Below are 27173 nucleotides of genomic sequence, written 5' to 3'. Positions count from 1 at the left end.
TGTCGTTGTCGTTGTCAACGTCATTATCAAGTGCCTCGACAACCTTCGGAAATAACGCCCACCAATGTCCCGAAAATAACCCGTAAAGCACTTAAAAAAGACCGCATGACAGCCAACGGGCTTCTAACAATCCCCATCTCTTTCAGATTTCCTTTCTATCCTGTTTTTCAGTCTGGTTTGAAAGGTTGCCTACCATAATCGATGGTTGATGTTGCTCTTTTCGTTACAGGTTGGTGCTAGTACACATGGCAAAACAGTACACTAGATTAGGAAGTATAAAATGGTTAAACTGCATCAAAAGTTTTATTAAAACTAAAACCACATAGACCAGCACATAAAAGAAAGTAAAAATATTTTATACAGAATGTATATATTCTCATATGAAAAGCCTTAAGCAACTTTTCCAAGTGTATAAATAGCGTCTTTGGCGTTCCCGACCAACCGCAATTTTCACTTCAATTTAAACTTGCTGAATGAAGTGTTCATTGCCCGTTTCCCCTTCCTGTTGCTGCCCCACTTCCTCTAAGGATGCATGAGTCTAAAGATGCCTTTGTCGCGCTCCCTTATCCTAGATTTACCACAAGCCGGAGACTGAATAGAGGGGACATGTTAATTAGAGCCTATTGAAGGCAATGACTGCATATAAGCTGGAACTCGACTATTTGCTTATTCTGCTCGCTCCTCAGATCAAATTATGTATTTTTGTACATATTTGTGTTGGCGCAGGCCCGGGCACTGCCCAACCTAATGTCCATTTTAATTAAACTCAAACATGTGCGTATTTATAGATGTCTGTACGAACAAACACAAACAGATTCCCCAAATGGCCCATTGAACTGACACTGGGCTCCCAAGGCGCTTGGTCACTAACAAATTTACGAGCAACAGAGACAACATGTATATGTAGTGTACACATTCCCACACACATCCACAGGCGGCGACTATTCAAAGGGAAATTTAATATTTTAGCAGTTAAATTATTTGGCACTTGTAATAAAACAAACAACTTGTAGCCGAGCAATATAAGCTCCGGCAGCAACATCCTCCCAAAACGCAGTGGACAAGTGCAAAGTGTTAAAACGCAAAACTTTCGAAAGCCGCAGAAACTAGAGAAGAGGATGTACTGCAGAGGAAGCCCTATAATGTGCCTGGCCTGGCCTGGTCGGGCTGACCAAATGTTGTTAAATAGCACGAACAAAATGTAAATATAAATTTTCAACACAAGATTTATGCATATTTTGAAGTTGGCTAGAGAGCAATGTCCTTGGTCAACAGGGTAACATGTGTGCCTGTGTGTGTGTGAGTTTGTAAATTTTAAAATTGTTTAAATTTCGTCTGCTATTGCAGCTGTTGCAAGGACATCAACTGCAGGCAGTCGTCCTTCTTGCCGGATTCCGCACGAATTATGCCCCAAGACATTGGCTGAAACTAGCAACTTCTTCTTCTTCTGGCTGGTGTTTCTTATGTTGCATATATATGTATGCGTAGGTATATAACCTAATCCCCACAAGCCCGCCCACTGACTGAGTCATGTAAGCTTGGTAAAATCCATTTGGCCACATTACGCATACGCCATGTGGTCGCCCGACATTATAAACTTCTGTTTAACTCTTGATTGTGAAAGTTTCGGGTGGCATTTTTCATACGATTGTTTGTCCAGCTTGTGTTTCCAAATATATTTTACGAGTAATTTATTTCAAATCTATACTAATTAGTTAAGATCTTTGACGTTTAAAATTTTAAAATTTTTATTCTAAAAATATTTATATATTTAGTTCAGGTCATCCAATCAAATTAAACGTCATTCATTTTTGGTAAATTCTTTGCTCAATATATTGCAGAGAATATATTTTAAAGATAAACCTTTTCCCCAGCTTTAACCACAACGATTAATTTAATATTTCTCCGACAGAATCACGAACGTCTCACACCCAAAAGCCTTGGACTCGACTCGCCTGTGGCAGCCCCAAACGCATCTCCATTGTGCTGCTGTCACCTGGACAGTTTGGATAAGAGTGGCAACAGCACTGCAGCCAAACATTTGCATAAATATTTTCGAGATTCGTAAAGTGGTGAGGCATCCGTTCACTGCTCCCCCCGAAAAACCAGAAAATGTCCCCATTTCGTTGATGACGGCGACAGATTTTAAATACATTTTGCACCCTGCACTCCGATGTACTGCCCACACCCGTCGGCAACAATTATTGGTTTGAGCGCTGTCCGCAGTCCAGGTGCCGGTGCTGCGGATAGGGGCATGGGTTTTTACGGGTTACGGGTAACGGGCTACGGGTTACGGAGATCGGAGAACGATTCATGGGGCCCTGACCGGATTCCCCAAAATAACGAGTTTGTGGTAAATTGAATTGTTCAACATCCACACTGCCGCCTGCCCCATTCCCGATTATCCCATTCCGTCCCGTCAATAAAATCGTTGCACCGTTTCATTTCGTCCTGATATGTTCGTATGATGCGGTTTTGCTATTGCTGCTCAGTATTTTTCGGAGCTGATTGTTTTTAGGGTATATCAGGCACTTAGTGATTTATGAAATATGTTGGTAAAAAATAAGAGAAATGAAATATATACCAAAAATTTATATTCATGTATTACACAAAATGTTAAATAAAAAACAGAATTTAACATTATTTTAATTTCATAATTTTTATACTTTTACCAATTACTAAGTACTTCGTGGCCTAAAAGTAAACAAAAATACATATATTTCTTGTTATTTTCCCAAAATCCCTTTGATCCTAGTATGTAGCGAACGTATTTTCGCATAGTCTGGCATCATCGAGGCTTAAAATATTTAAGGTTTCGTTAGTGTGTGTCTACCTGGTCAGGATGAAGTTGATAAACCCACCGAGCATGGCATAGAAATTATTATGGTCATAAATATGTTTTTCCGTCAACTCTTTTTTATTTGTTTTGCTATTAAAACCATTTTAGCTTGATGCTGAAACTGCAAAATGTGAAAATGTTTGTGGTTTTGTAGAGTTTTTGGAATTAGCCAATGGTATTTTAGACAAAACATTTTTTTAATATTTTTAAGTGCTATTAAGAGCCCGTATTTATTTATTCAAGAATTAACTTTTCCCTTGCAGAAAGTGTCTTTTAAAATAATAGAAATCAGTTTTCTTTTCTCCTCAAAAATATTGCAGTTTCTGATAACAACAGTAAATCGTGTGAAAGATGCAATCCCTCATCATTCCATACCCATATGAGACGATTATGGTGACAGATTGCTTCATGGTGGATATATCTGCAATAACAGCCCAATTCGCAGACATGTTGCATTTCGGCAAGGCAATCAAAGTGGCATGCAACACAAATGTGCAATCTAGTTGCAACCCCATCCCCCAAATAGCTGTTGGAAAATAAAAGCGATCCCAGTTGAAGTGGCCCAACAAACACAATGTCATGGCTGGGAAGCATCGTCAGGTGTGTTTGTTTTCCCTGTGATGATGACGATAGCGATGATGATGATGCAGGGAGTAGTACCAGCTAGACAAAAAAGCCATTAAAAGCGACTTAAATGTTGCGAAATGTTTTCACGCTATGTGCTCTGAACTGCACTAGCAACTCGGTGGAAAGGTTGAAGGTGAAACCAGGTGGGAGGGCAAGGTGTTACTACGTGCGTTGCTTATGGCACATTTTCATTTGCCCAAAACATTTATTAAATTTTAAAATCTAATTTGAATTTTCACGCCACACAGACTGAGCAGCAACAACAAAAAGAAAAACACCAACTGGAAAAACATCAAACAAAAGGGGTTTGAGTAACGAAACCAAACGAACTGTATCACAAGAAGAAGCTGTCGCGAGCAGAAAGAGCCAGACTGGCGAGACGCGTGCAGAAAGCGAGGAGGGTCCACAAAAAATACGACATTATGGATAAATCTGGAGCTTGGAGGATGACTATGTGGAGCCGAGGGCAACAGAGTGGAACTGAACCTAACATCATAGAATATATACTACGTGTGATAATAAAGAGCCACTGAAGAGGGTGTCTAGCTACTATGAAAAAGTCACACTTTGATAATATGTTTAATAGAGCTTCTCAGATTATACACGAAAAAGATTTCATTGCTGAGATCTCATTCAACTTATAATTGTTTAAAGTTTATCCAAGACAATCGGAAAGTTAAAGATAAATGAAAATGAATGTCTCTCACAACCCTCATACATATACAGTATCAACCTTGCCCAACTGATAATGAATATAAAACTCGTTTCGTGGCAAAGGACAAAAGCATGAGGCATGAGTTTAACCAAACATGAAATATGAAAAGTTGGCATGTTGTATATCAGCGATTCATTATCCTTGGACAAATGTCAATTAAAAGTAAAGCGTAAAAATAATAAACACTGCTGGACATTGTCATTTCTGAGGTGGTGCTCATAAAAACGCTTCGGAGTGCTCATAAAAAGTAACTCATAGTTTGGGGTAGAGCGGGCATAAAAAGTTAGTCATGCGAGATTTTGGTTGCCGCTGTCGTTGTAGTTGTCGCTATTCTGCGTTGGTCAGCCCTCCGAAACCCCATAAAACTGCACAACTTCAATTAATTTTCACATATGCGAGGGAGAGGAGGCCGCCGACTGGCGGCGGTATGGAGGGTATAAAAGTCCACCATACAGATGGGGCAGCGGTCAACGGCAGTAGCAGCTGACTCTGGACCCTGTTCAGTGAATTCAATTAACCGCAATTTCCATACCAGCGGCGCGGTGCGGTGCGGTTCGGGGTGGGACTCTCTATCAAATGCAATTGTTGTGTGGTTGGCAAACAACAATTTTCAGACAACTGACAAAAAAAAAAATAAAATAATAATAAAAAAGTTTGGGGAATACAAATTTTTCTCATGTCAGCTAAAAAAGTATTGAAAAAAAAAGAACAAGCAAGGAGGACTCAAACATAACGACCCTGAAGTATGGAAATAATTAAAACAGTTTTCTGAAATTTAATATGCATTGTGTGCAACATATGTATGTTTATCTGCCAGTTTTTATAGTTTTCGGTTCTTGTTGCAATTTGTAATTTGTCACTTCTAATTGCACTTTCTGTGTCTGACTGTCTGTTTGTCCGTCTGTCGGTTTGTCCCTGTGCACTTGATTTTTGTTGACTTTAGCATTGTAATTATGCGGTCAGATTTGAATTGAGATTCACGACCAGCAGCAATAGCAACCGATTCGACGAGCTAACGATGCAGTTGACCCATTTCTGGTGAGCTGGTTTGTAATTAGCCCGTCCAGTTCAGTTGTTGCCCTTTCGTTGTAATAGACAGGAAACTGACTGCGATTGCAGGCTTTGTCGATTTGCATGTTCGGACCGATTCGTATTTGATTGAAAATGGTCGGCGAACATTGAACATTCCAATGCCAATTGAGCAGAAAGGGTACTATTATGGTTAAATTATAAGCAGCCCGCATGCAGCAGACAATTTCCAAGGGAAGTCGATTAATCGGAATTTCACATTGGGCAAATTATCTAGAAAGGAAGGTTGTTAATCAGCAATCTCTACATCGAACTTTCGATCAGTTTTCAGTGGTATCTGAAGTGGTATCTGTTCTCATTTATTTGTTATCTTCTCCACCATTTGTACTTAATTTGGAACACATTTTCCATATGGTTAATAATTTATATCTATGATCGCCTTCCTTTATCATTCTTCATTTAACTCAACAATTATCTATTCATTCCTGAACGACGCATTGTTCTACACATACCAACTCGACAAGTCAAATGCAGTACAGAAACACTAGCACACCCCTCCTAACTGTCAACTGCTGACCGCAGAGTCAGACTCTAAAAAATTGCGGGAGACTGTCGGTGACCGCGAGTTGAATGACCAACGGTAACTTAATAGAAGTTGACACATGTCGCCACGCATGCAAAATGGATTCATCCAACCGCAACTGGGCAGATTGAAGGGGTCATCCACCCACTCTCCAGGAACACAGCACGACGTCCGCAGACTATCACAGACCATGGCGAGGCCTTCGTGCTCAAACGCATTTGATTTCAATATCTGCTCCCTCACTACCCCTTTTCATAGCCACTTCAGCCGGCAGCGTTGCCAATTAACATGGCTGTCGGTCGGCTCCAGTGCCACATTCTGATTTCAATCCGATTTGCTAAAAAAAAGAAAAAAGAAAAGTTCAAAACTGTGGAGTCTAGACGTAGTCGAGTGCCTTTGAGACCACTAGGTACCCTGTTTTAATTTTTACATTACTATACACTTTTCATAATAAACTACAATAACTTTTTAACAACTTAAGACGACTCAAATTTTGTTTTGGTGATAGTAAATATTCTGAAAAAAACCCACAATCCCAGAGTATCAAAAGAACTGCAACAAAAAATTACAAAACACAAAATATAGAAAGCGAAGAACAAAAAATTACTTCCGGCCATGACTGTCGCATGTCAATTTGGGCAGCACTTTTTTGTGAGTTTTATCCATCGTTCCCTTATCAAAAGAACTATGGGGAGTGTAACGGCAAGCGGATGAACTTTCTTGTGCAACCTAGCATGAAATTTGTTTGTTTACAATTGCAAAACTCCACGCTCCTGAATAAAGCGACTCCTTCCACTTTTAGCTGTTGTTGCTGTTACTGTTGCTGCTGCTGCTGCTGCTGCTGCTATCAAATACCGGAAATTATTGTATGTTATGCCAACGTCAACATTGCCCCGCGGCATCATCGTTATCGAAACGCGGCGTAAATCCTGTATTTATGTATTTTTGGCTGCTTATTTCATGCATCGTTGACTGATACATATTCATAACATGATACCAACGAGAGCAGAGCACGGCAGTGGAGAAAATTTAAATCAATTACTCTGGCGATGACGCCAGTTTTCGTTGGAAGTATGTTTCCCAGAATTACTTCAAATTGAAGAGAATATTTTTATGTTTATTTGTTATCAATTTTATATGTATAGTAAATTCGATTTTAAACTTAAATTTCACATTATTAACGATGGATCAGTAAACAAAAATAAAAAAGGAAAGGCACAGCTCGTTAAGCACCAAACTAAATAATCAGAAAATACCAATTTATTTAAAGTACAAACCGCCGCAACAATTACTCTTATTTGTTTCAACCCATTTTTTGCTATTCAAAATTAATTGAGTTTAAAACATCTGCGTGTCAATGACATTTATGCGCCAATGAGTTCACAGTTCAGCAAAGTTAATAGGGACTGGACTGGAACTTAAAAAAAAGGAATGAGTCGAGAGCGCGGCAGCTGTTGTGCGAGAGGCATTTTTCTATAAATTTGCATAGTGTTATAGCAAGTGCAATCAAATAGTCGTAAATAAATGTGAGCCGCATTGCATTTATGGCACTTGCAGCTACTGCACATAAAGTTCCCACAGGCATGGTCAATGCACTCGAGGGCCCGAAGGATAACCGGAAAACGAGAGGGGACCGAAGTGCCGTGGAGTGGTGTAGAAGGGGGTGAATCCCGGCGAGGAGTACTATATATATAAGGAGCAACAGTGACGCCAGCAAACAATGTGCCACTTGAGTTGCTTTCTGTTTTGCTGTGCAAAAATTATATTACAACATTGTGTATAAATTGTGATTTCCAGGCAAGCAACAGCAGCTAAGGCAGCATTCAAGAACACATTGCACTTGCGTGCACTGAAAAAAATATATTTATTTCACATTAATTTCCCTTATTATTAGAGATCATCACTTGTAGAATGCATTTATAAAGGGGAATCGTGACCAGAAACCTTAACGTTATAGTTATTTACGTGTAAGGCTAATTTCTAAAACAAATTCATAATTTCTTTCCAGTGTAATTGAGTACTTGTGTTGCGGCGTATGTTAACCCCTTGGCTGCTTCTGGGGGTCTCCAGGATCACGCTTCGTTACTTGGCCGCTTGCAAGTGCGGAGGAGTGTACTAGGAGCCATAAATGGGTTAGCAGGGAGGAAGGGGTTCGAGTATCGGATGGGATGTAGGGGCGGATAAGCAATGTGCGTGCGCCGCTTGGTCGGTTTTAACACGCACTTAACGCACCCCTTGGCGCTACCGCCACCCCCTAAAATGGATGAATGAGTGTGTACACACCAACAATGTAATCTAGGGTCCGTCGACGACTGCTCATTTCCACTACAAAAGTTAATATGCTGCTAAAATGGCATTAAAAGTGTGTGTGTGGTGGTGTTGGCCGAGAGTGTGGGGTTTTTGGGCAGTAGGGGCACTGAAACTCCTGATAACTTCAGAAGCATAAACACCTCGCGACATAGTTGCGTTCTTACCGAAGCTAATAAACTTGGACAGCCAGAGGAAAAACCAAAAGGGGAAAACCCCAAGCGAAAAAATGTGACTAACTACGAACTTGGGGTGGCAAAAAGTCATAAATAGAAAATGAGTAAAAGAACGAAGAGTGGCAAAGGAGAGCAGTTTGCACTTTTCACAAATTAAAGTTTATGTAATGCTCCCCCCATGGCTAAGTGACCAATGACAGCCATATGAAAACCTTTGACACTGCTGTTTTACTTTCCACGCTTGTCATGGCAACTGCGAACATTTAATTGTGCCATTTAAAAGTGGCGAATGGGAGCTGAGTCACTCAAATGTCTGAGCAATTTAGTTTAGTTTGTGAATAACAACTTGAATTTTTGCTTTAAAGGAAATAAAATATCTAGAAGATAATCTTATTATTGACAAGAATTTAATATAAACTAACTAATTTATTAAATTTGCAAAAAGATTTACCTAAACTTACATATTCTATGTACTTGCTGTCGTGCTTGCTTTAATATACTAATCGAAATCCACTTTAAATTGATGGAGAGACTCTTTTAATTAGCTTAATTGTCAAGAAATAACTACTGGGAATTCTAAATGCAAACCAATTAATAGTCCTCAATGTCCTTACCCGAACGAAACGAATCGCATTAATAAATTGAATGTCAATTTCGTTGTTTTATTTGCTATTCCTACTTTACATCAATCAAAATGTGCGATGGTAACAACAGAGACAACGCCACTCTGCTCTATATAAACTGACAGGTGGGCATGGCTACTGTGTGAGCTCATTAAAGTGATTACGCCACGCCCCCGAAAAACGCACAGATAAACTAAATGCGCCCCTGACAATAGTTTTGTCAAGTGTTGTTGATGATTCTCTTGGTGCATGTGCATGTTGTGCGCGCACGTGTGTATGTTTTTTGCTTTTTTTTTCTGTGGGAATGCCAAATTGCATACAATTTTTGCCAGCAACAACAATGGGGTGTAGATTGTCAAAAAAAAAAAAAAAATAGTTGGCCAACAAAGCGCCCCCCCGTGTACTCAACAAAATACCCACCGTTGTTGCTCCCATTTCAGTTGTTTAGCTATGCATTAGATTCTACTTCCTTTTGTTGCAACAACACGGCACTACCAGCGACAACTTTATATGGGCGTGGCAGACGCCCATTGTTATAGCCATGGCTATGGGAAAATGTGTGTACACAATACGAAAATCGATTTGAGATTTATTTGCATACAAAATAAATGAGGATTGCTTGATCGGTTAGTATTTATTTTCAATCTGGGTTTAGGATTGGATGATTAAAGTTTGGATATATTAGTAGTATTATAACTCGAAAGAGTAATATTCCGTATTCTTTTTTAAATTCTTCTTTAGAAACGTTACATGGATGAATATTTCATTTCAAGTTTCAGTTATGAAAGTTTCAACCCTTTCTCGCGGTGCATATGTGTAAAGCAATCGTCGGGCTGGAACCTGATGTCGTCATAGTTGGTGCTGCCTGCACAATAACAACGGAGATGCATCCGCACTTCTCGTTTTTTTTCAGTTTTGCAGTTGCAACTTTTCATTGTCAGTGTCATTGTTGCAGCAATATTACGTGTGTGTGTGTGTGAGTCTAGGGAGGCACACCTTCTTTGGTTGCACCATTGTTGCCGACGAGTTGAATAAAAAATTGACCATTGAACCGGGGGAGAGAATATTTCTCTTATATTCTTCGCTTTATATGGAAGCTTCATGCGTGGCTGGCTTTTAAAATGAAGTCTCTGGAAGTTGCCTTTTTGCATAAAGCATGAAAAACACGCTGCTACGTTGCCCGTTTTCAACGGAATGAAAGTTTTTCTGTCTCTTCTTTTGTCGGCACAGCTGACGGATCAAAGTTTTCCATTGCCATTGGCGGGGAAAAACTGCTGTGGTGTGCTCAGTTTTCGTTTCAGTTTCAGTCGACATATTCTAATTGGGCAGGAAAAACATTTTTACCAGAACTCGTGGAACTTTGTCTTTCAATTAGAGCTTGTCTTGAAATGCACAATTTTATATTAAACGAGTAAAAAAGTTTTTTTTTCAACAACTGAATCTATCGAATTTAAAATAAGAAAATAAAAATTAAACGACTCTTTAAAGTAGAAAGTTTTTCAGTAAACAAAAATTGATAAGCAACCTAATGGACAAGAGGTATAAGCTGTTAACACGTGAGGAAAATCTTTAGTAAAAATACTTTCCATTCACTTTTCTGCTTTTTAAAGCGTATTAAGCAAAGCTTCTAGCGTGACATTAGCTAAGCTCTAGAGCCAGATTTTTCACCGCTCCGATAAACAAGTTGTTAAGCTCAACAACTTCTGAACCCAACCCACTTTTCTTCTCAGAACCGCCCACGAAAGTGTATGTCAGTTGACAAACTGACAGCCAAGTGCAGAGAGATGAGAACAACAGAAATGATTAGCAGGCACTCGCGACTGTCATAACTCAGGTGTCAAAACAGAAACGAAATGTTATCAAACAATTTCAAGGCTGACTTGTGTTGTCCTCCATGAGTTGAAAATAAAGTCGGGAACTTCCAAAAATGCCAGCCGCCAAATAAATCACATTTAACAATGCTGGGAGAGAGCGAGAGTATTTTTCATTTCTGCATCGGCAAGTTACTTTGAAAAGTGGAAAAGTTGATGAGGAGTGGGAAGGAAATAAGGAACTTATTTCGACTTACCTTCGCGCACATTTTCGTAGGCATCCTCGACATGTGACTCCTTGTAGATAATGGAGTGAAAATCAAGTTCGTCCTCGGCATTATGCTCCTTCTCCTCCTCGGAATCGGAATCCTTCGATGTGGGTGATGGTGGTGGGAATGTTGTTGTCGACGACGAGGATTCGGAATGCTCTGGGAGCTGTTGCTGGGTCGACGTCGTCGTTGTGGATTCAGCAATTTTCTTTATGAAGTTTTCTGTCTTACTATCAACGGCAGTTATATTATTGTTGTTGTTGTTGTTGCTGCTACGGGCCAAAGGCCGCGTGGGTTGTGTGCTTTTTGCTGCTGTCGAGGATGCTGTCGGAGTTGGTGGTGTTGTCGCCGTGCGATTTGTTGGGAAATAATGTTTGGCATGTTCAACATAATAGGCATCACGTTCCGTTATAATTTTACCCTCAAATACCCCATTGTGTATGGAACCAAATACATAACTATTACGATCCCCTATCACTTCGCCCTCATAGATATGATCCGTGGAGACATCAATGGGACCTTTGCTATCATAAAACTGAAAAGTACAAAGTACATTATAATGTGATTTAAAATTATAATTTAAGTACTATACTCACGTCTAACTTATTGCTAAATGTATTTAAATCACGTTTTAATCTAAGATGGAAGTCTCTTCCATGTGATGCAAACTTTAAATGTACATAATGATCTTTGGTCACTGATCGTCGCGCTCTATTGTGACTAGCTCGGATGTGCTCTTGATCATAGTTGAGTGTTTCATAGTGAGATATGTATTCGTTTAGTCGCTCATGACCTGTAATGATAGATGAAAATACCATAAGTTAGTAAGCAATTAAGTAAAAAAATCAATATTATAAAGATTGCAGTGTTCTTAATGTTCTCTACAAAGATTTCCATAAAATCAAAGAAAATGCAGTTTAACTGCACTATTAGTTAAATATAAAATATCTAACAAGAAATGTTTCGAAAAGTTTGCTTGCAGCTTGCTTGTTATATCTTAAAAATCGATTGCATACAGAAAACCGAGAAACAATTTGATAACCGCAATTGAAATTAAATTGAAAACCGGAAATTGAAACACAACATCGGGCCCGACACCAGACCAGATCCCAGACCTTCTTCGATGTGTTTATGGCCACCTCAGGAGCAGCTGGCAGCAGGACTGGCCTCAAAGTCCTCCGAGTACTTTCATTTCCTTGTCAACGCTCGGTCACTACCTTCTCTTAATACTTTTAACGTTTGATTGCATTTATGCAAGGGCTGGCTCTGGTATGAGGGCAATGGTTGCTGCTGCAGTTTTCCGTAATGCATTTACTGTTGCAGTGGCCCTGATGGCTAAAAGTCGTTTTTGCACATGCCACAGCCACCAACAACTGCCTAACTGATGGCAAGTGGCACTTGTGTGGGCGTGGCAGGATTGCTCTACGACGACGACTGCCACAAACATATTTATTTTGGCAGATGGACTGGAAAAATGGAAAGCGAGAAAGGACGACAGGGAAATGGCATGCAAGACGACACTTGGGGTCGTCGACAAAATGCCGTTCCATACCCCACAGTTCCCCCCGTTTTTATCCCACGTACCAGCTGAAACTTGCACAACATTTTTAATGCACTTACAAACGCACACAGATGTACGCATAACTGCATTACTTAAGAGAGAATTTTCGTCTGCCAGTTAGGGCTAAGAGCCATAGCCATCAAGCCCGTCTGCTTACCTAATGGAGTGTGTTGCCAACTAGAGTGTGTAGAGCCCATGGATGGCTGTGGTCACCAAAAAGCAGGGCATTCTAGACACACTCTTTCTTCAGTACGTAAGTAAATTATGTAAAACCAATTAACAATGAAAAACATTAATTGTAAAAATGTATATTATTAAATAATCTTGATTAAAACCTAGAGAAATTTTGAATAATAAATTTTGAAAGCTTACAGAATGCCTCTCCTCTACTAAGTCACTTTTGATTTGGTATTAAATTAATTAAAAACTTGCCAACGAGAAAAATAATATAAAATAATAAGAGGAACATAAAAACGAACTGACAGGATGCGGGTTTCAACTTCAAAACGACTGTCGGGAAAATTACACAGAGCCACAGAGAGTATCAGGAAAAAAAAATCCTCAACACGAAATAAATTGTAAAGGTTCTAAAAAGCGAGCATTATAAGGGCAGGGGCTGGGGATGGGTAATTAAACTGAATGTTCAAGCAAACATTAAACAACGATTTTTTACGTTCTTTTTTTGTGCAAACGTCATGATGAATCAAGCCAGAATAAAAGGGAACGAACGACCTGCAATGGGAAAATGTAAGGGAGCCCTTGGCCAAAGGGGTCATTTTAGTAGTTGACCCACAAAACGGTACAAAGGTTTACCCAGCGTCAGTCCCTGTGGTTCAACAATGCGGAAAGCTCTCTCAGCAACTGATTAAACAAAGCTAAAAACCCGAAGGGGAAAAGAATTGCTTGGAAAATGAGCGAGAGGTGGCATCAATAGATTTTCCTCCGAATCTAAAGAAAGTGAGGAATTAGATGCCATGAAAACGAAATGAACAATGAAAAGTACGTAACGTAAGCTTAAGCATCAGCTTGACATTTCAATAGCAATTATCCAATTGTTTAATTTAATCTTGTATTTTTAATTGAGGTAATTAAATAGTATTTAATTCGGAAATTTTAGTATAGAGAACACAAGTTGGTGAGTAGTTTTGTATTTTCCCAATAAAATGTATAGATTGAGTAAGGTTGCGAATATCAATATTTAAAAGTATAATAGTACGATTTGCAATCGCAGCATGACAACAATTTGAAATTTTGAATTTATCCCAATCTGTGACACCTTGACTTACATTTCGCCTGTTGCTGCTTTCCGGTTTTTCCGGCCCGCTCTTTTTATTTCCCATCGATTCCCTCCCTCTCAGCTTCTCAGCTGCTGCACAACTGGCACAAATAAATAGAAAATAAAATGAAAAAAAAAATCGAGGAAGTAGAAAAACCAGCTGGAAACTACTTTCGCTAGTCGTTGTCAGGAGGAGAGGGGAGGAGTGTTTGCTGAAAATTGAATATGGCAAAATGAGCTTGACCAAAGAAAAGGCCAGCATAAAGATGAAGTAAACAACAAGAAAACACGGTGACTGGCTGTGCCCGACTTTTCCAGGCAAAGAAAAATAAACTTTTCTTTTCAATGTTTCTTTTTCTCTCGGTTTGATGCTTTGATTTTCTCAGATACATTTGCCAAGTTGGCCGCCACTAAAAGCAAATCCCAATATAGAGCTATTACGGAAAAACTGGTTCCAACTGAAAATTATAATCCAGCTAGTAGCAAAGGGGGGTGGGAAAAGCGTTTTTCGTTTGTCTCACTTTTATTCCATTAACCCAAATTCTCCCTTTGCCTCATCGATCCATGTCGCCATCGCCAGGACAAACGAGCCTTTAATGCGCTTCACTGGAGATGGAGATAAGAGACCACAGGGAGATGACTACAAAAGCATCGTGACAGTCGAAGCTAACAACCCATTTGAGAGAGATTCTGGCCAATCCCACTCAGAGTTATTCATTTTTAAAAACTGCGTGACCCACACTACTAGGCGATGCGGTGGAAAATGATAATTCAATTTGGTTGCAGTAGCAAAAGAAAAAAAATAGCCGCTTAAATGGCTCTCGAGTCGAACATCCAAAGGATTTGGTCAGCGTTATTGGCTTTATCTGCTAGTTTTTGATTGATAGGCTTAAGCAGCTTTATCCTGTGTGGGTGGAAAGCGGGCAATAATGCCTGAAAGCAGCATTCAATGAAATTAGACCGTCTTTGCCATTCCAGCACTGTTTTGTGCTCAATATTGATGGATGATGCTGAGGTCATTGAAGAAGGGGAAGTCGGCAAAGTTAAATCTTTTGGCTGTTAAGTGATGAGTAATACGTCTTCTAAATATAGGCAGTGTGGAGTCATCGCATACATTTTAAGTTTTGTAATTAAAAGGTAATGAAGTATCTTCTGACATTCATTCAATGTTAGTCAGTTTAACTATATTTATTATCCATTATAATATTTTGAAGTTAGTTAGTTTCTGTTTACTGCAAATTTTATTACATTATTTACGATTTTTTTTCAAAACGTAATGTAATTATTACTTATATACCAATTTGGCAAGTTTAAGATATTTGCTGTTAATGCTCAATGGGAAGAGCGTTAAATTAATTATAAATCGCCTCAAGTTAAGCGAAAATGGAAAATAAACAAATATGGAAGGGACAATGAGATGAGGTACTCCTTATTCGGAGTTATTAAATTATAATTTTACATATTTAAAACAATTTAATGTAAAAAAAGGGATCTTTTGAAAGGTAAGTTATTTTCACATTACACACTTTTCAAATTATTATTTTCATATTCCTTACAGAATAGATTTCCCTCTGTTTTTCAATCTGATAAATGAATATGTCTTTATTTTTGCTTATTTTTTAAAGGGCTTTGGGCTGATAAAATGATTTCACTGCTACGTGATTTATTGCAGTTTTGCCGGATTTTATTTGACAACCTTTCGTGCGGTTTCTTTATTTTCTTGCTGTAAAGCACCAAGGCCAAGCATGTCTGAGGTCGCCGCCCAACACGCCCAAGTTGCAGGAAAAGTTTCGCCAGAGATTTTTTTCGGTTTTTGGTACGCTCAGAGATGTCAGCTAAGACCATGACGTGCATCCCATTAGGTTAGAAAATTGCAACAAAATAAAAAGAAATTCTAATGTAAAAAGTTGAAAGAAGTTGGAACCTGTCTAACAAAAGGAACTAAGTGGCTAATGTCGCGGAACGTCTATTGTAGGATCCCAAGAGTAACATGATTTTCTATTGATTCTTATAATTGGTCAACTTTAATTTGAAATTTTACTATTTATTACGTTTTCAGACTGCCGAAGGGCGTATTCCTTTTAAAATAGAAATATTGCTGACCTGTATAATGATTTTTTTATTTCCGTTGTTTTTTTTTTTTTTGCGAAAAACCAGAATACGAATTATATTTTCCATATTTATGTTTTTCTGAAAATATGTATGTAAAAGCACTTCAGGCTGCACTGTGTTGGCCCTGTTAAGCGCATTAAGTCTTTAGCTTAAAGGCAACAAACTGCAGCAACATCAGAGTCCTACGAGCATAAACAAGCAAACAGCTGTAATAACACCAATTACAACGGAAAAGCTTTCCACCTACCCACATTTGCATCCACCTGGACCCATGTCCTTTGTGCAAGAACAAAGGCTTAGGACAATGGGAAAGGCACATTAGAGAATTTCCATGCATCTGCGGAATGTTGATGTAAATATTTCCATTCATTCAATCAGCCAGGAGTAAAGTTAAAGATTAGTAGTTTCACAAAAAAGAACTAGAAGATAGCACATGTTTTAAGTTTAATGTCAGCCAATTATAAATTGTTCTTAAGTCGATCGATTTCAAAGTGTTTGACCTCACACTGCTTGAGGAAAAAAATAATTACCATATTAAATTCGAAAGGCATGTAAAACTTTGTCCGCAGTCTGAAGACAAATTTGACCACAGGATAGTTTGGGCCATGGGCATGCATATCGATAGATAGCGCCCTAAGGCAAACTGTCAGTTCGTTCCAGTGAAGGCAGGCAGTTGCATAAACTGGCCAATAATCCCCCAGACTGAACGAAAAAGGGACTTGGGATGGCAACCGGGTAATGTGGGCTATAACTTGGCAGCCAACTGAGGCTAGCCAGGACAACAGAGAGGGCCAATAGTTGACCAAGTCCTTGGAAAAGCGCCTTAAAGGCTACAGCAAAATCGGCACTAACAAGAGCAACAACAAGAGAGTGAAAAAGTTTTCCATGTAATGCATTTCAAGTAATTTCACTTGCTACCCAATACACAGGCCAACTTTGTGTGCAAACTTAAAAACCAAAGCCAGTCAACTTTCGAAAAAGGAACGCCAGCAACAAAAATCCATCAGATGAACAACGAATTTTAAGAGTCGTGCGTTGGGCCACGACTTTTCGAGCTTCTGAACTGGGTCAAAACAACACGTTACCCTACTAATACGTTTTAACTGGAGTTAAATCCTTCTTTCTTTAATAATAATTTTCACATATTTATTATATATTTTCTTACAAGGTTTTCTATATAACTTTATATCCATAACTTTTGGGTTATTTCAATGTATGCCACAAGCCTTCCCCAATATTTTTCAAGTATTTTCCATGAATGCTTTTGACATTTGTCTACCCACATTCTCTTCAACTTTTCCTACAATCGCGGCTGACTTTTGCGTATCCTGTTGGCTTTGTTAACAGTTTGTTTACAATGGGCCAGAAGCGCAGATAGGCTAAGAAATGCCTGACAATGCCGAATGCTTATTGACCGAGATTTTAAAATATGTATGAGTACAAAAAATTTTTTTTTATCTCCAGAACGGTTGGCTGAAAAGCAACCAGACGGAAGGACTGCGTTTGCATGACACAGAATGAGATAGGGAATTGCGATGGAAAATGGAGGGAATAAGTCAGTCGAAAAATATGTTAATATGTCAACTGCGGAACTGTTTTAATAACAATATAGTGTTTTTTAATAATATATGGCATACATTTAAGAATGGTTAAAAATGATAATTATTTATTGTTACTAACAGATGCATAAATATATTTTATATACGAGGGTCAAAAGGTACTCCAATTTCGAATTTCAAATTTTATTATCAATTTTTTTGTTTTGTTATATTGGTACACTCTTCCCTAACATCTGTACCAAGTTCAATGGAACATCCTCTTTGTTTGGTGTAGAGGCGTAAAGTTACAAGTTATTTTGCGAGCTCGGCGATTTTTGCTATCGAAAAATATGGATCAAAGGATTGATTTTTGGCCAAAAACAACACCACAATAATGCCTCAGCCACCATATTCACCGGATTTGGCCCCATGACTTTTCTTGTTCCCAAAACTGAAGATAATCGAAAATTAAAAATTGAAATTTGAAAAGTCACCTACTTTTGAACACACCTCGTATAACTTCTAAAAGGTTTCGATAATCGAAAAATTTGAAATTCGCGAAATTTGAAGAGTCACCTTACTTTTTGAACACACCTCGTACCTTCACTTCATGACAACAGGAAACTACAAAGCAAAATAACCTTTAGTTTCCAATGGAATTTATTACAATATATCTTTCAGCAAACAAAACCAAATATCCTGAACGTCAAAGGACAAGCACAAGGACATCAACAGGGATGCAAATGTTTACTTGAATTCCAATTATCGTTAGAATTTTGGATTTTCAATACCAACAGAAGATAAGAAAGGGATTTCCACAAGTCAGTTGCATCCAACTCGTTATCCCCTATTGCCAGCAATTTGGACATTTAATTTGATTTTACCAGCCAGCGGGAAAATTCAGAGGAGTGTCAGACACACACACACACATCTGTAATCAATATCTAAGGCATTTTTGCCTAAGGCTTTTCCTTTAGCTTGCAATCACAAAACTATTTGGCATAATCTACAGCTCAGGCCATTTCTGCTGTCATTCGGCATTTTCGTTTCAGTTTTGAGTGCACAGCTTGGGTGTGAGTAAGCAAAAATATTGTTAATTGTTTAAATTATGTCAACTTTTCAAATTTCATTTATATGAATTTGATATTCATGAATTGAATTAGCTTTCTTAATAAATGGCATGGGTCTTATTACTGTTACTGGTCGAAGTAATGTTGTTCAGAGCTTTAAGACTTACTATAACTAGTAGTATCCCTTAATAATTGTTACGGCTGATGGCCCTTGGATTAGCACATAATCATCATTGTTATACACAAGAATTCCTCATGCGATGAAAATATTTGGGCTGACCCCACACACATTTAATATTGGAGCCTTTTCCGGCGTGTGTCCGAAAATGCGGGTCAGTAGATAGCTGATAAAAAAAAAAAAACAGGACGAAATGCGAGTAAAAATAATCATAAATTGCTAACAAAGCACAAGCCTCCTGGTTTTTTTTTTTAACCAGCCGAGTCCTTTCAAGCCGCCTCGTTAGCCCCTGTTCATGCCAACGTTTAAAGTAACTTTGACCCTTTAGTTTGGTTTCTGGAGGCGAGTGATTTGGGTTGTTGGCAATTTTTGTTTTTAGGGGGAGATTTTGTATATGTTTTGGCTGAACCAAAAACCGCAAAAAGGGCAGAGCGGTGGAGGGGAGTTTGAGGAGGAAGCAGGATCTGGCCAACCGACAGCCAGCGACCGCCACACAAACAAACCATTGAGCTTAACTTATGGATTATGGGCGTGCCCTGTTCTGCGGTGAAACAACTAAAGTGTAGTCTACATTTGGGCGTTCCAAAACAAGAGCGCGTAAAAACCGAAGGCAACGTCAAAATGGCATTAGCACCCAAGTGTGTTTCTGTGTATGTATGTGTTGTATGTGTTAGCTGCGGTTACTGAGTTGTGGATGCTCCAGTCTAGTCATCTTTCAGAGCCATTTTTTGTTGGCCTCTTTAGGCCTGAAAGCTTCTCATTAGGTAAGTGAAAGGAGATGGAAAATTGGACCGAAAAGGAATATTTTTCCACAAAGCTAAGCACTGCGTAGTTTAGCACTTATGAAGAGAAAATAATTTTGCCTAAGAAAAGTAGCTTTAGGTTTCAGTAAACTAATGCGATTGCAATAAATAAACATTTAAATGGGAAAACTTTAAAATCTCTATTAGGAATATTAATTATTGTAATTTTATTAACTTTAATTTTAAAATACACCAGTCATTTAATTAAGGGATTATATCTTTAAGACTTGAACAAATAAACTTATTTACTGAGCAGGCAAGTCAGCAACACAATACCATAATACAAAACCATAATCTGAAATCTTGACCCGCATTCACTTAAGACGCTCGCTTCTCCCCCTTAAAAGAGTAGCCACAAAAGCTACTATTAATAGGCCAAAGCACTGGGGGTAATTTTTGCATAACAAATTAACTTGAAGTAGCGCTCTGCCACTCACGGTACAAAGCTAATCCACTTTGGCCAAGGGAGGCTAAGGCTAGTCCGGCCAGATAGCTCTATAATTGAAGTCCAGGCAGGTTGAAATTAAGGTAAATTAAAAAGTGGATGAAGTAAGGTGGACACAAGAAAAAACCCTCAGCGCGTTATAAACTAAATGAAGCGAGCTATAAAGTTATTTGAGCTATGCCATGCCCCCCGATCGAACAATTTCCATACGACGCTGGAATGAAAGAGAGGAGAAAACCTCGTTAAATGCGGAAAAAGGTGGAAAAGTTTCCCTGAAACGAGCGACAAAATTCATTCGCAGGATATCGAGAGGATGTCGGACGTGGCCATTGTTCATCGGCTGTCGACGCCAATCATTCAACTGATTAGTTTGATTTTCCCGCTGCGCTATTTCCGTAGACAAAGCCAAAAGACAATACCAACTGATGTGTCAGTAATTCGGACTGGGCGAAGCTACGAATAAAAGGTTGTAGTCCTACCGGACTTCACCGGATATGACCACTGCGATAACCAGGAACTCATCCCCACCTCGAATGAATCTTGTTCACTAATTGCTTCTCCAGTTCACAGTTTTACGTAGGATGCTATCGCATCGCTTAATTAAATTATCGATTGGGTTATTTTTAAGAGTATTTTACTTGCCTTTAAATTTCCCTGATATTGTATTTAATGAGTAATTTAAGCAAATAATTGAGTTTCCCTTTAGAAGTATATTTATCAAAAATCGTTAGGAATTAAATGCTTTAACCATAAAATATACAATTGAACCAATTAGATATTTATCGATTAACAAATGGATATGTTAGATATAATAAAATTTTTGCCCAACCGGCTTAACCATACATTCCAACCTATAGAGCTCGTTGAACTGGGATAAAATACATATTTGCCACAAAATGCTAAACCAGGCATTCAGCATGCCGACATAGAAAGCTTATAAACCAAAATTTTAATGAGCTTCAAAACCGCAACAGAGTAGAAGCATTCACAATCACGGCATCCATTTCAGTTGCCAACTAAATCCATTGAGTGCACCCAAATCTACTTGAGACGTAGGCAAACAAACTCGAATATGAAAACAATTATGGATGTTTGTTGATTTTAGCAAAACGTCAGACCAGAGCAATGGTGAGATGGCAGACAGGTGAGGCGAAATCGACATTCAAACAATTTCTATGATATTTCTGTATTATAATTAAGCAATTGAATCAATTTACTACGAAACCAATTCCGGTTTATGTCCATACATAGATGAGCTCAAAAATAATTGGATAATATTCAAAAAGCTTAATAAACTTATGAATTAATAGGCAAACGTTGCTTTTCTCTAAACAATAATATCCGAAACTAATTAGCACAATTCAACAATCAAATTAAGGAGTCTTAATGCAACCGAATTAATAATGATTTTCCAGTCTTAAGACGGGCTAACTCCTTTATCATTATAAGTTCCAAGCCACTTTTAATTCATACTTTTGTTGAGTATAAGAAAATAAAAAATCGACCTCGATTTAAACTTGAGTCCCAACATTTTTCTTTCTTAAGTTCCCATCTAAAGTGGCCCAAGAAGTTACTCAAGAAATGGGCCATGGGCCAAGAAACTTGAAAATGGCAGCTGCGAAACTATTTAATAGTTGCACGTTGCAACACTTATCAGCAGAGTGGAAGGGAACAAAAAGCTTTGCTCAACTATGTTGCAGGCATATCGGGCAACAATGTGACATGCAACGGAATTGTTGAGCATACGCATTACAAGCCCCGCAGCCATGCCAACAACCAGAACTAAGCCAACCAAAATGCCTTTCAATCACAAAACTGAAGAATTTCCACAGGCCAAGGACGAAAGGAAACACCATAGTTCCTCCGATTGAACTCGGGAAAATAAGCCAGTTGTTAAAATATGAGAAAAGAACAAATATAAGGAAACAAAATTCACTCCACAGCAAAACTAGTGAGCAACAAAAAAAATAGCCAAAATAAAATAAATAATAACTTTCCAAATTTTTTTCCTTTCTCTCGAAACCAACAACAGTATACTGACAGAGCAGTGACATGGAAAGGCATGAATAAAGTTTAAAAAACTGTCGAGCGAGGCAAATGGATGGATATATATACACATAATAAACATAAAGAACAAGTATCATTTATTCCCGAAAATATGGTGATCAGTGATGTTGTCAAACAAAGACGGCTTAAATTTCTGTATATTTCCTCTCACCAATATTAATAATGGAAACCTGTATCTAAGGTACAAAATAGCACATTTTGAACTAGAACTTTATATTATTTAATGAAAGACACAAAAAGGTACAAATCTAGAGATGCCAATTAACTTGCTGCTTTGAAATACTTGTGTTTTCGTGGTTTTTTGGTTACAGTCCACCCTGCAACTAGAAACAGTAATAGGAAAATACCAGGGAACTTTATAGTTAGAAAGCAAATTCAAATTACATTTCCCAGTTGAAAAAATAAAGAAAATGTATTTTCTAGTCGGCAAATAATTAAACACTGCTCTGCTATATCTCTATAATTTTCTCCCTTTTCTGTGACGGACGACGTATTTTTTTAATGAACTTTAAATAACATGAAAAATGTATGCAAGCTCATAAAATATTTCTCCTGCCATGGCCTTTTGCTGTCATACAATTTTTTATCGAGGCCCTTGCTCGACGTCAGTTACTGGCCATCCAGTGGGCGGTGGAAAGTGGGCTAAGAAGTCGGAAGGTTGGGGGAAAGTGGGAGGAGTGGCATGCGCGGAATAATTGAAGGAATCTTTTTTTCCCATGTTAGGGCTTACTCGCCCAAAGTGGGTCAATGTATATGTTTCTATGGTATAAAATTCAGGATTGACAACGGTGGCGATCCTATTGACATTTTAACTTAACAACTCCACAGCCACTGTCAGAGCTAAATTTTATTTTCTGATTTTTAGGATTATGTAAAAACAACATCGCACCGGTTCGTCAGAAATCGCTGCCAAAATCCCATTGATCATTTAAAAAGCAAAGCAAATATTGATTAATCTGGGTTGGAAAAACGTTTGACTTTAAAGTCCTGATAAAACTACATGAATTTACTTTTTCGGTTTCATTTACGTACTTTAACCATGGCTGATTTACCTAATGTTTACCTGATTTGCCATGTTAAGTCAGTTATAAGAAAGATAATTGCAATGAACCCAGAAATTGGCATTTATCGCCAGTTCCCAGAGGGCACTGAACAGGAGTTTGACCCCAAAAAAGTAAGGTAAAGCGAAAAAATTAATATAATACTGCACTGAACTGACCTGACCTGCATTTCTGGACTAGAACGGATAAAACCTGACGAAGCTACAAAGGAAGTCGAAACGGAAATGAACAAAAAATGTTAGCAACAGGGGGAACAAGTGGGTGGCCACTGAGAATCGTTGGTGCGGAGCGGTGATTGAAAGCATAAGCCATAGCGGATAGCAGGAAAAAGTTTTGCACAAAAGTAAGCTAACTTAGACATGAAAACAAACAAACAAAACAATTCCAGTTCAAGCCAAGGTAAAAACCGAAGCGAAGCAAAATGAACCACGCCGATCCAAGTCGAACCGAACTAAAACCAAAACCTAGGGAAAACTGTTTGGCCCTTCGCACTCTATATAGGTAAACAAAGCCCCCTGGAGTAGTAGATGGAGTTGGATGGTGGAGTACAAGGTGGCGGTGGGTGCCAAGAATGGAATTGAAAATGAAAGACAACTTGACGGCGACTTCATTTCATGATTAAGTTGCCCATATCGATTTCCTTTCAACAGACTTTATGATGATGAAAATGGAAGCCCTTCTTCTTCGGTTAGGCTACCGCAAGGACCTGCGCCTGCGGTTGTCAAAACCCAGCAAACTCTCACCCATCCAACCACAAGCCACCGTGGACACATATGTGACTGACTCACTCACATTCAAAACAATAGATGACGACGACGACGACGACGCCTTTTCCAAGACAAAAAAAAAAGAAAGAAAAAGAAAAGGTTGCAAAACATACATAAATTGTGAAGGAAATGTAATTGTTAGGGACATCTTGGGACTGTTCTGTATAGCCAAGTAGTCGGCAAGTAAACAAAAAAAGAAAAGGAAAAAACCACACAGATGGCGAGAATGGGTACATGGAAACAGGAAGTGGGTTATTCCGAGGGCATACCGTTTGTACACATATGGTTTATGTGCTGAGCTAAGTGCTTTAGAACTCCCAAAAAACTTTGTAAACAACTGAATTTTCACTTATTCATAAAATAAAACGTTGTTAAACTAGTTTGTGTATTCAGGATTTTACTAAATCATAACATGTTTCGTTAAGATGTCTTTGGTTGCGTTGTAATAAAAATCAGTAGGCCCTAAAATTTTTATCATTTAAGTATGTCCTGATTCCATTGGAGTGTTTTTTAAAACATAAATTCTATTGGTAGAAAAAAACAAAAAAAAAAAATTAATGGCTGATCCTCAAAAACCACAGCCCGAATGGGGCATAAAACTGTCCAAATTTTTCGTACTACCACAACGCTGGATTCTGGCTATCATGGGATTCTTTGCCATCTTCAATGCCTACACCATGCGAGTGTGTCTTTCACAGGCAATCACAGTTCTCGTGGTTAAGAAGAATTATACGGCAGCAGCACAACAAAATGAAGCAATTTGTGATGCGGACGAAGAGTCTTCTGATTCAAGTAGCAAAGGTGATTCAGGTGGCACCTATACTTGGTCTGAAGAGAAGCAAGGACTGATCCTGGCATCGTTCTACATTGGGTATATTGTAACGCATTTACCCGGAGGCCTCTTGGCTGACAAATTTGGCGGAAAGTGGATCCTGGTTATTGGAATCTTTTTGACGGCCATATTTACACTAGTTACGCCAGTGAGTATCGTTTATGGCGGTGCCGATGCCTTAATTGTTCTTCGCGTCTTAATGGGACTTGGCGAAGGAACAACATTTCCAGCCCTAAGCGTTTTGCTTGCCGGGTGGGCACCGGCAAGTGAGCGGGGAATGTTGGGATCCCTGGTACTCGGTGGCGGTCAGGTGGGTAGCATCGCTGGCAACATATTATCCGGCCTAATACTCGACTCCATGGATTGGATGTGGGTATTCTATATATTCGCCTTTATCGCGATTTTTTGGTGTATTCTGTTTACGTTGCTGTGCTTCAGCTATCCATATACACATCCTTACATCAAGCCAACGGAAAGGGAATTTTTGGCCCAGGAGATACCACCACAGGATAAGAACAAGCCAAAAACCCCATTTAAGGCCATATTTACGAATATACCCATGTGGGCACTTATCAGCGCACAGATCGGTCACGATTGGGGATTCTATATCATGGTTTCCTACCTGCCCAAATATATGCACGATATTTTGCGTTTCTCGATAAAGTCCAATGGTTTGTATTCTTCACTGCCATACGTTACGATGTGGATTATGTCGCTACTCAGTGGATGTGTGGCCGATCAAATGATCAAACATAACTGTATGAGCACTACGAATACGCGAAAAATAATGACCGCAGTGGCGGCTTTTGGACCTGCAATATTTATGATCGGCGCATCCTATGCCGGATGCAATAGAGCACTGGTCGTCACCCTGTTTACGATCGCTATGGGTCTAATGGGAACATATTATGCAGGCATGAAACTCACGCCTCTGGACATGAGTCCCAATTATGCTGGAACCCTGATGGCCATTACCAATGGAATCGGTTCGTTCACGGGCGTAGTATCTCCCTACCTAGTGGGTGTAATGACACCAAATGCCGACCTAATGGAATGGCGTATGGTCTTTTGGGTAGCCTTTGGCGTGCTCTCCGTCACGGCGGTTATCTATTGCATTTGGGCCTCCGGTGAGATTCAACCCTTCAACGATGGCACCAACTCAAACAAGAAGCCTGCTGCTGCAACATAACTAGTCAATTAAGTCAAGAATCAAATATTTTTATTATCATCCCGTCAAAATTAAAAGTGTTTAAGGATTTAATTTCAAATATTTTAGATACCAATGGATTTTTTTTATATTTATCTATGAGTGTCTCACAACAGAAACTTACTTATTATTTTAGAAGCAAAAATAAAGCAGACAGTGAAAAAGGGATTTTAGAAAATCATTGATAGAAAACGTTTCAGGAAGTCATGTTTTAATCGGTATCTCTTTTTTGCCCTATACACTTTTGATGGCTTATTATTTACACTGCGTTTATTTTAGCCTTTTAGAATGCATTTATTTGTTTTTTGCATGCTGATAATGCAAAATTTGCATATATTAAAAGTCCACGCACTACTGTTCTGGCCAATGAACCGCACTCCACAACCTATCATCCATTCGTTTAAGCGCTTCATTTGTAGTCAACACGAAAATTAAATCAATTATTTATGCATTCATTTCGTTCGACAACGCATGAAATATTTTGTGGGCCTGGTCACCCGTCCATGATGTTTGCTGTGAAACTCTTTATATCGATTTAATTGTGCGCAGATTTCGCTTCTTCTTATTTGGCCTGCCGTGCGGTGCGATGCGGTGGTGTGAGCAATTAATAAATAATTTCCGTTTTGTATATGCAACACATGATAGATAGCGATTCCAGTTGCTCTTTGGTCTTGCAACCCTCTCAGCTTCCCAGTAGTTGTTTATGATGTCTCTTAAATGAATGGCTTTTGGTCATCGGTCAACCAGCCATGACAGTTTGGCTTATTTACTTCCCTCTCAAGCTAAACCGAACAAGTTTTCACAGCAATTCAAGACTTTAAACTGTTTCATTCGACTTCGCTTGAAGAACAACTTTCTTCGTTTAGCGAACTGTTAGAATAAGGTCGGCTGTTATAGTTGTATAAATTGGATTCTCACATAAAACCAAAAGATATCAAATTAATAAATAATCAAATCTAAATCTTTATCCTGAACTTTCAACAAAAAACAGTATTTAGGCAATGTCTTCATTTAAATAGTTAAAATTGCTTTTACCCGAAATATCATCCTCATAATAATCACCAGTAACATTACCTGAAAATAAAGGAAACGAATTTTAATTAGTTAAAGTGCTTTTAACATATAGACAGTAAAATTATATGTATTTAGGAAAATATGCTACCTAAGTAAAAACCAACCAAGTGCCATAAAAATATCATTGCCTACTTCTGCGGGCACCTGAATTACGTCGTCGGCTCTCAACTGTCAACTAAAAAGCCATAAAATTTGTCTTTAAA

At 38.6% G+C, this 27173-nt stretch overlaps 2 protein-coding genes across 5 annotated transcripts in view; one reads left to right on the top strand and one right to left on the bottom strand.

The window, feature by feature from the left end:
* The window catches only part of LOC108105801 (disintegrin and metalloproteinase domain-containing protein 10), an 82717-nt gene that overhangs the window by 14944 nt on the left and 40600 nt on the right, over positions 1-27173 (bottom strand). For all 4 annotated transcript variants that reach the window (XM_017212536.2, XM_017212538.2, XM_017212537.2 and 1 more), the window contains exons 4-5: positions 11576-11772; positions 10968-11514 (exon numbers count right to left, since the gene is read on the bottom strand). In XM_017212536.2, coding sequence (XP_017068025.2) covers positions 10968-11514; positions 11576-11772 — 744 coding nt within the window. The remainder of the gene's footprint in view (positions 1-10967; positions 11515-11575; positions 11773-27173) is intronic.
* LOC108105802 (sialin) lies at positions 22240-26064 on the top strand. Its single transcript, XM_017212541.2, has one exon. The coding sequence runs from the start codon at positions 24415-24417 to the stop codon at positions 25876-25878; it is 1464 nt and encodes a 487-aa protein (XP_017068030.2). The 5' UTR covers positions 22240-24414; the 3' UTR covers positions 25879-26064.

Source organism: Drosophila eugracilis, unplaced genomic scaffold (assembly GCF_018153835.1).
Source record: "Drosophila eugracilis isolate 14026-0451.02 unplaced genomic scaffold, ASM1815383v1 contig_353, whole genome shotgun sequence".
NCBI lineage: Eukaryota > Metazoa > Arthropoda > Insecta > Diptera > Drosophilidae > Drosophila > Drosophila eugracilis.
The sequence above is the reverse complement of the archived record's forward strand: the minus strand, read 5'-3'. Positions and strand labels throughout refer to the sequence as shown.

Coding starts and splice junctions, on each gene's coding strand:
- LOC108105802 (XM_017212541.2), top strand. CDS start 24,415: ATGGCTGATCCTCAAAAACCACAGCCCGAATGGGGCATAAAACTGTCC.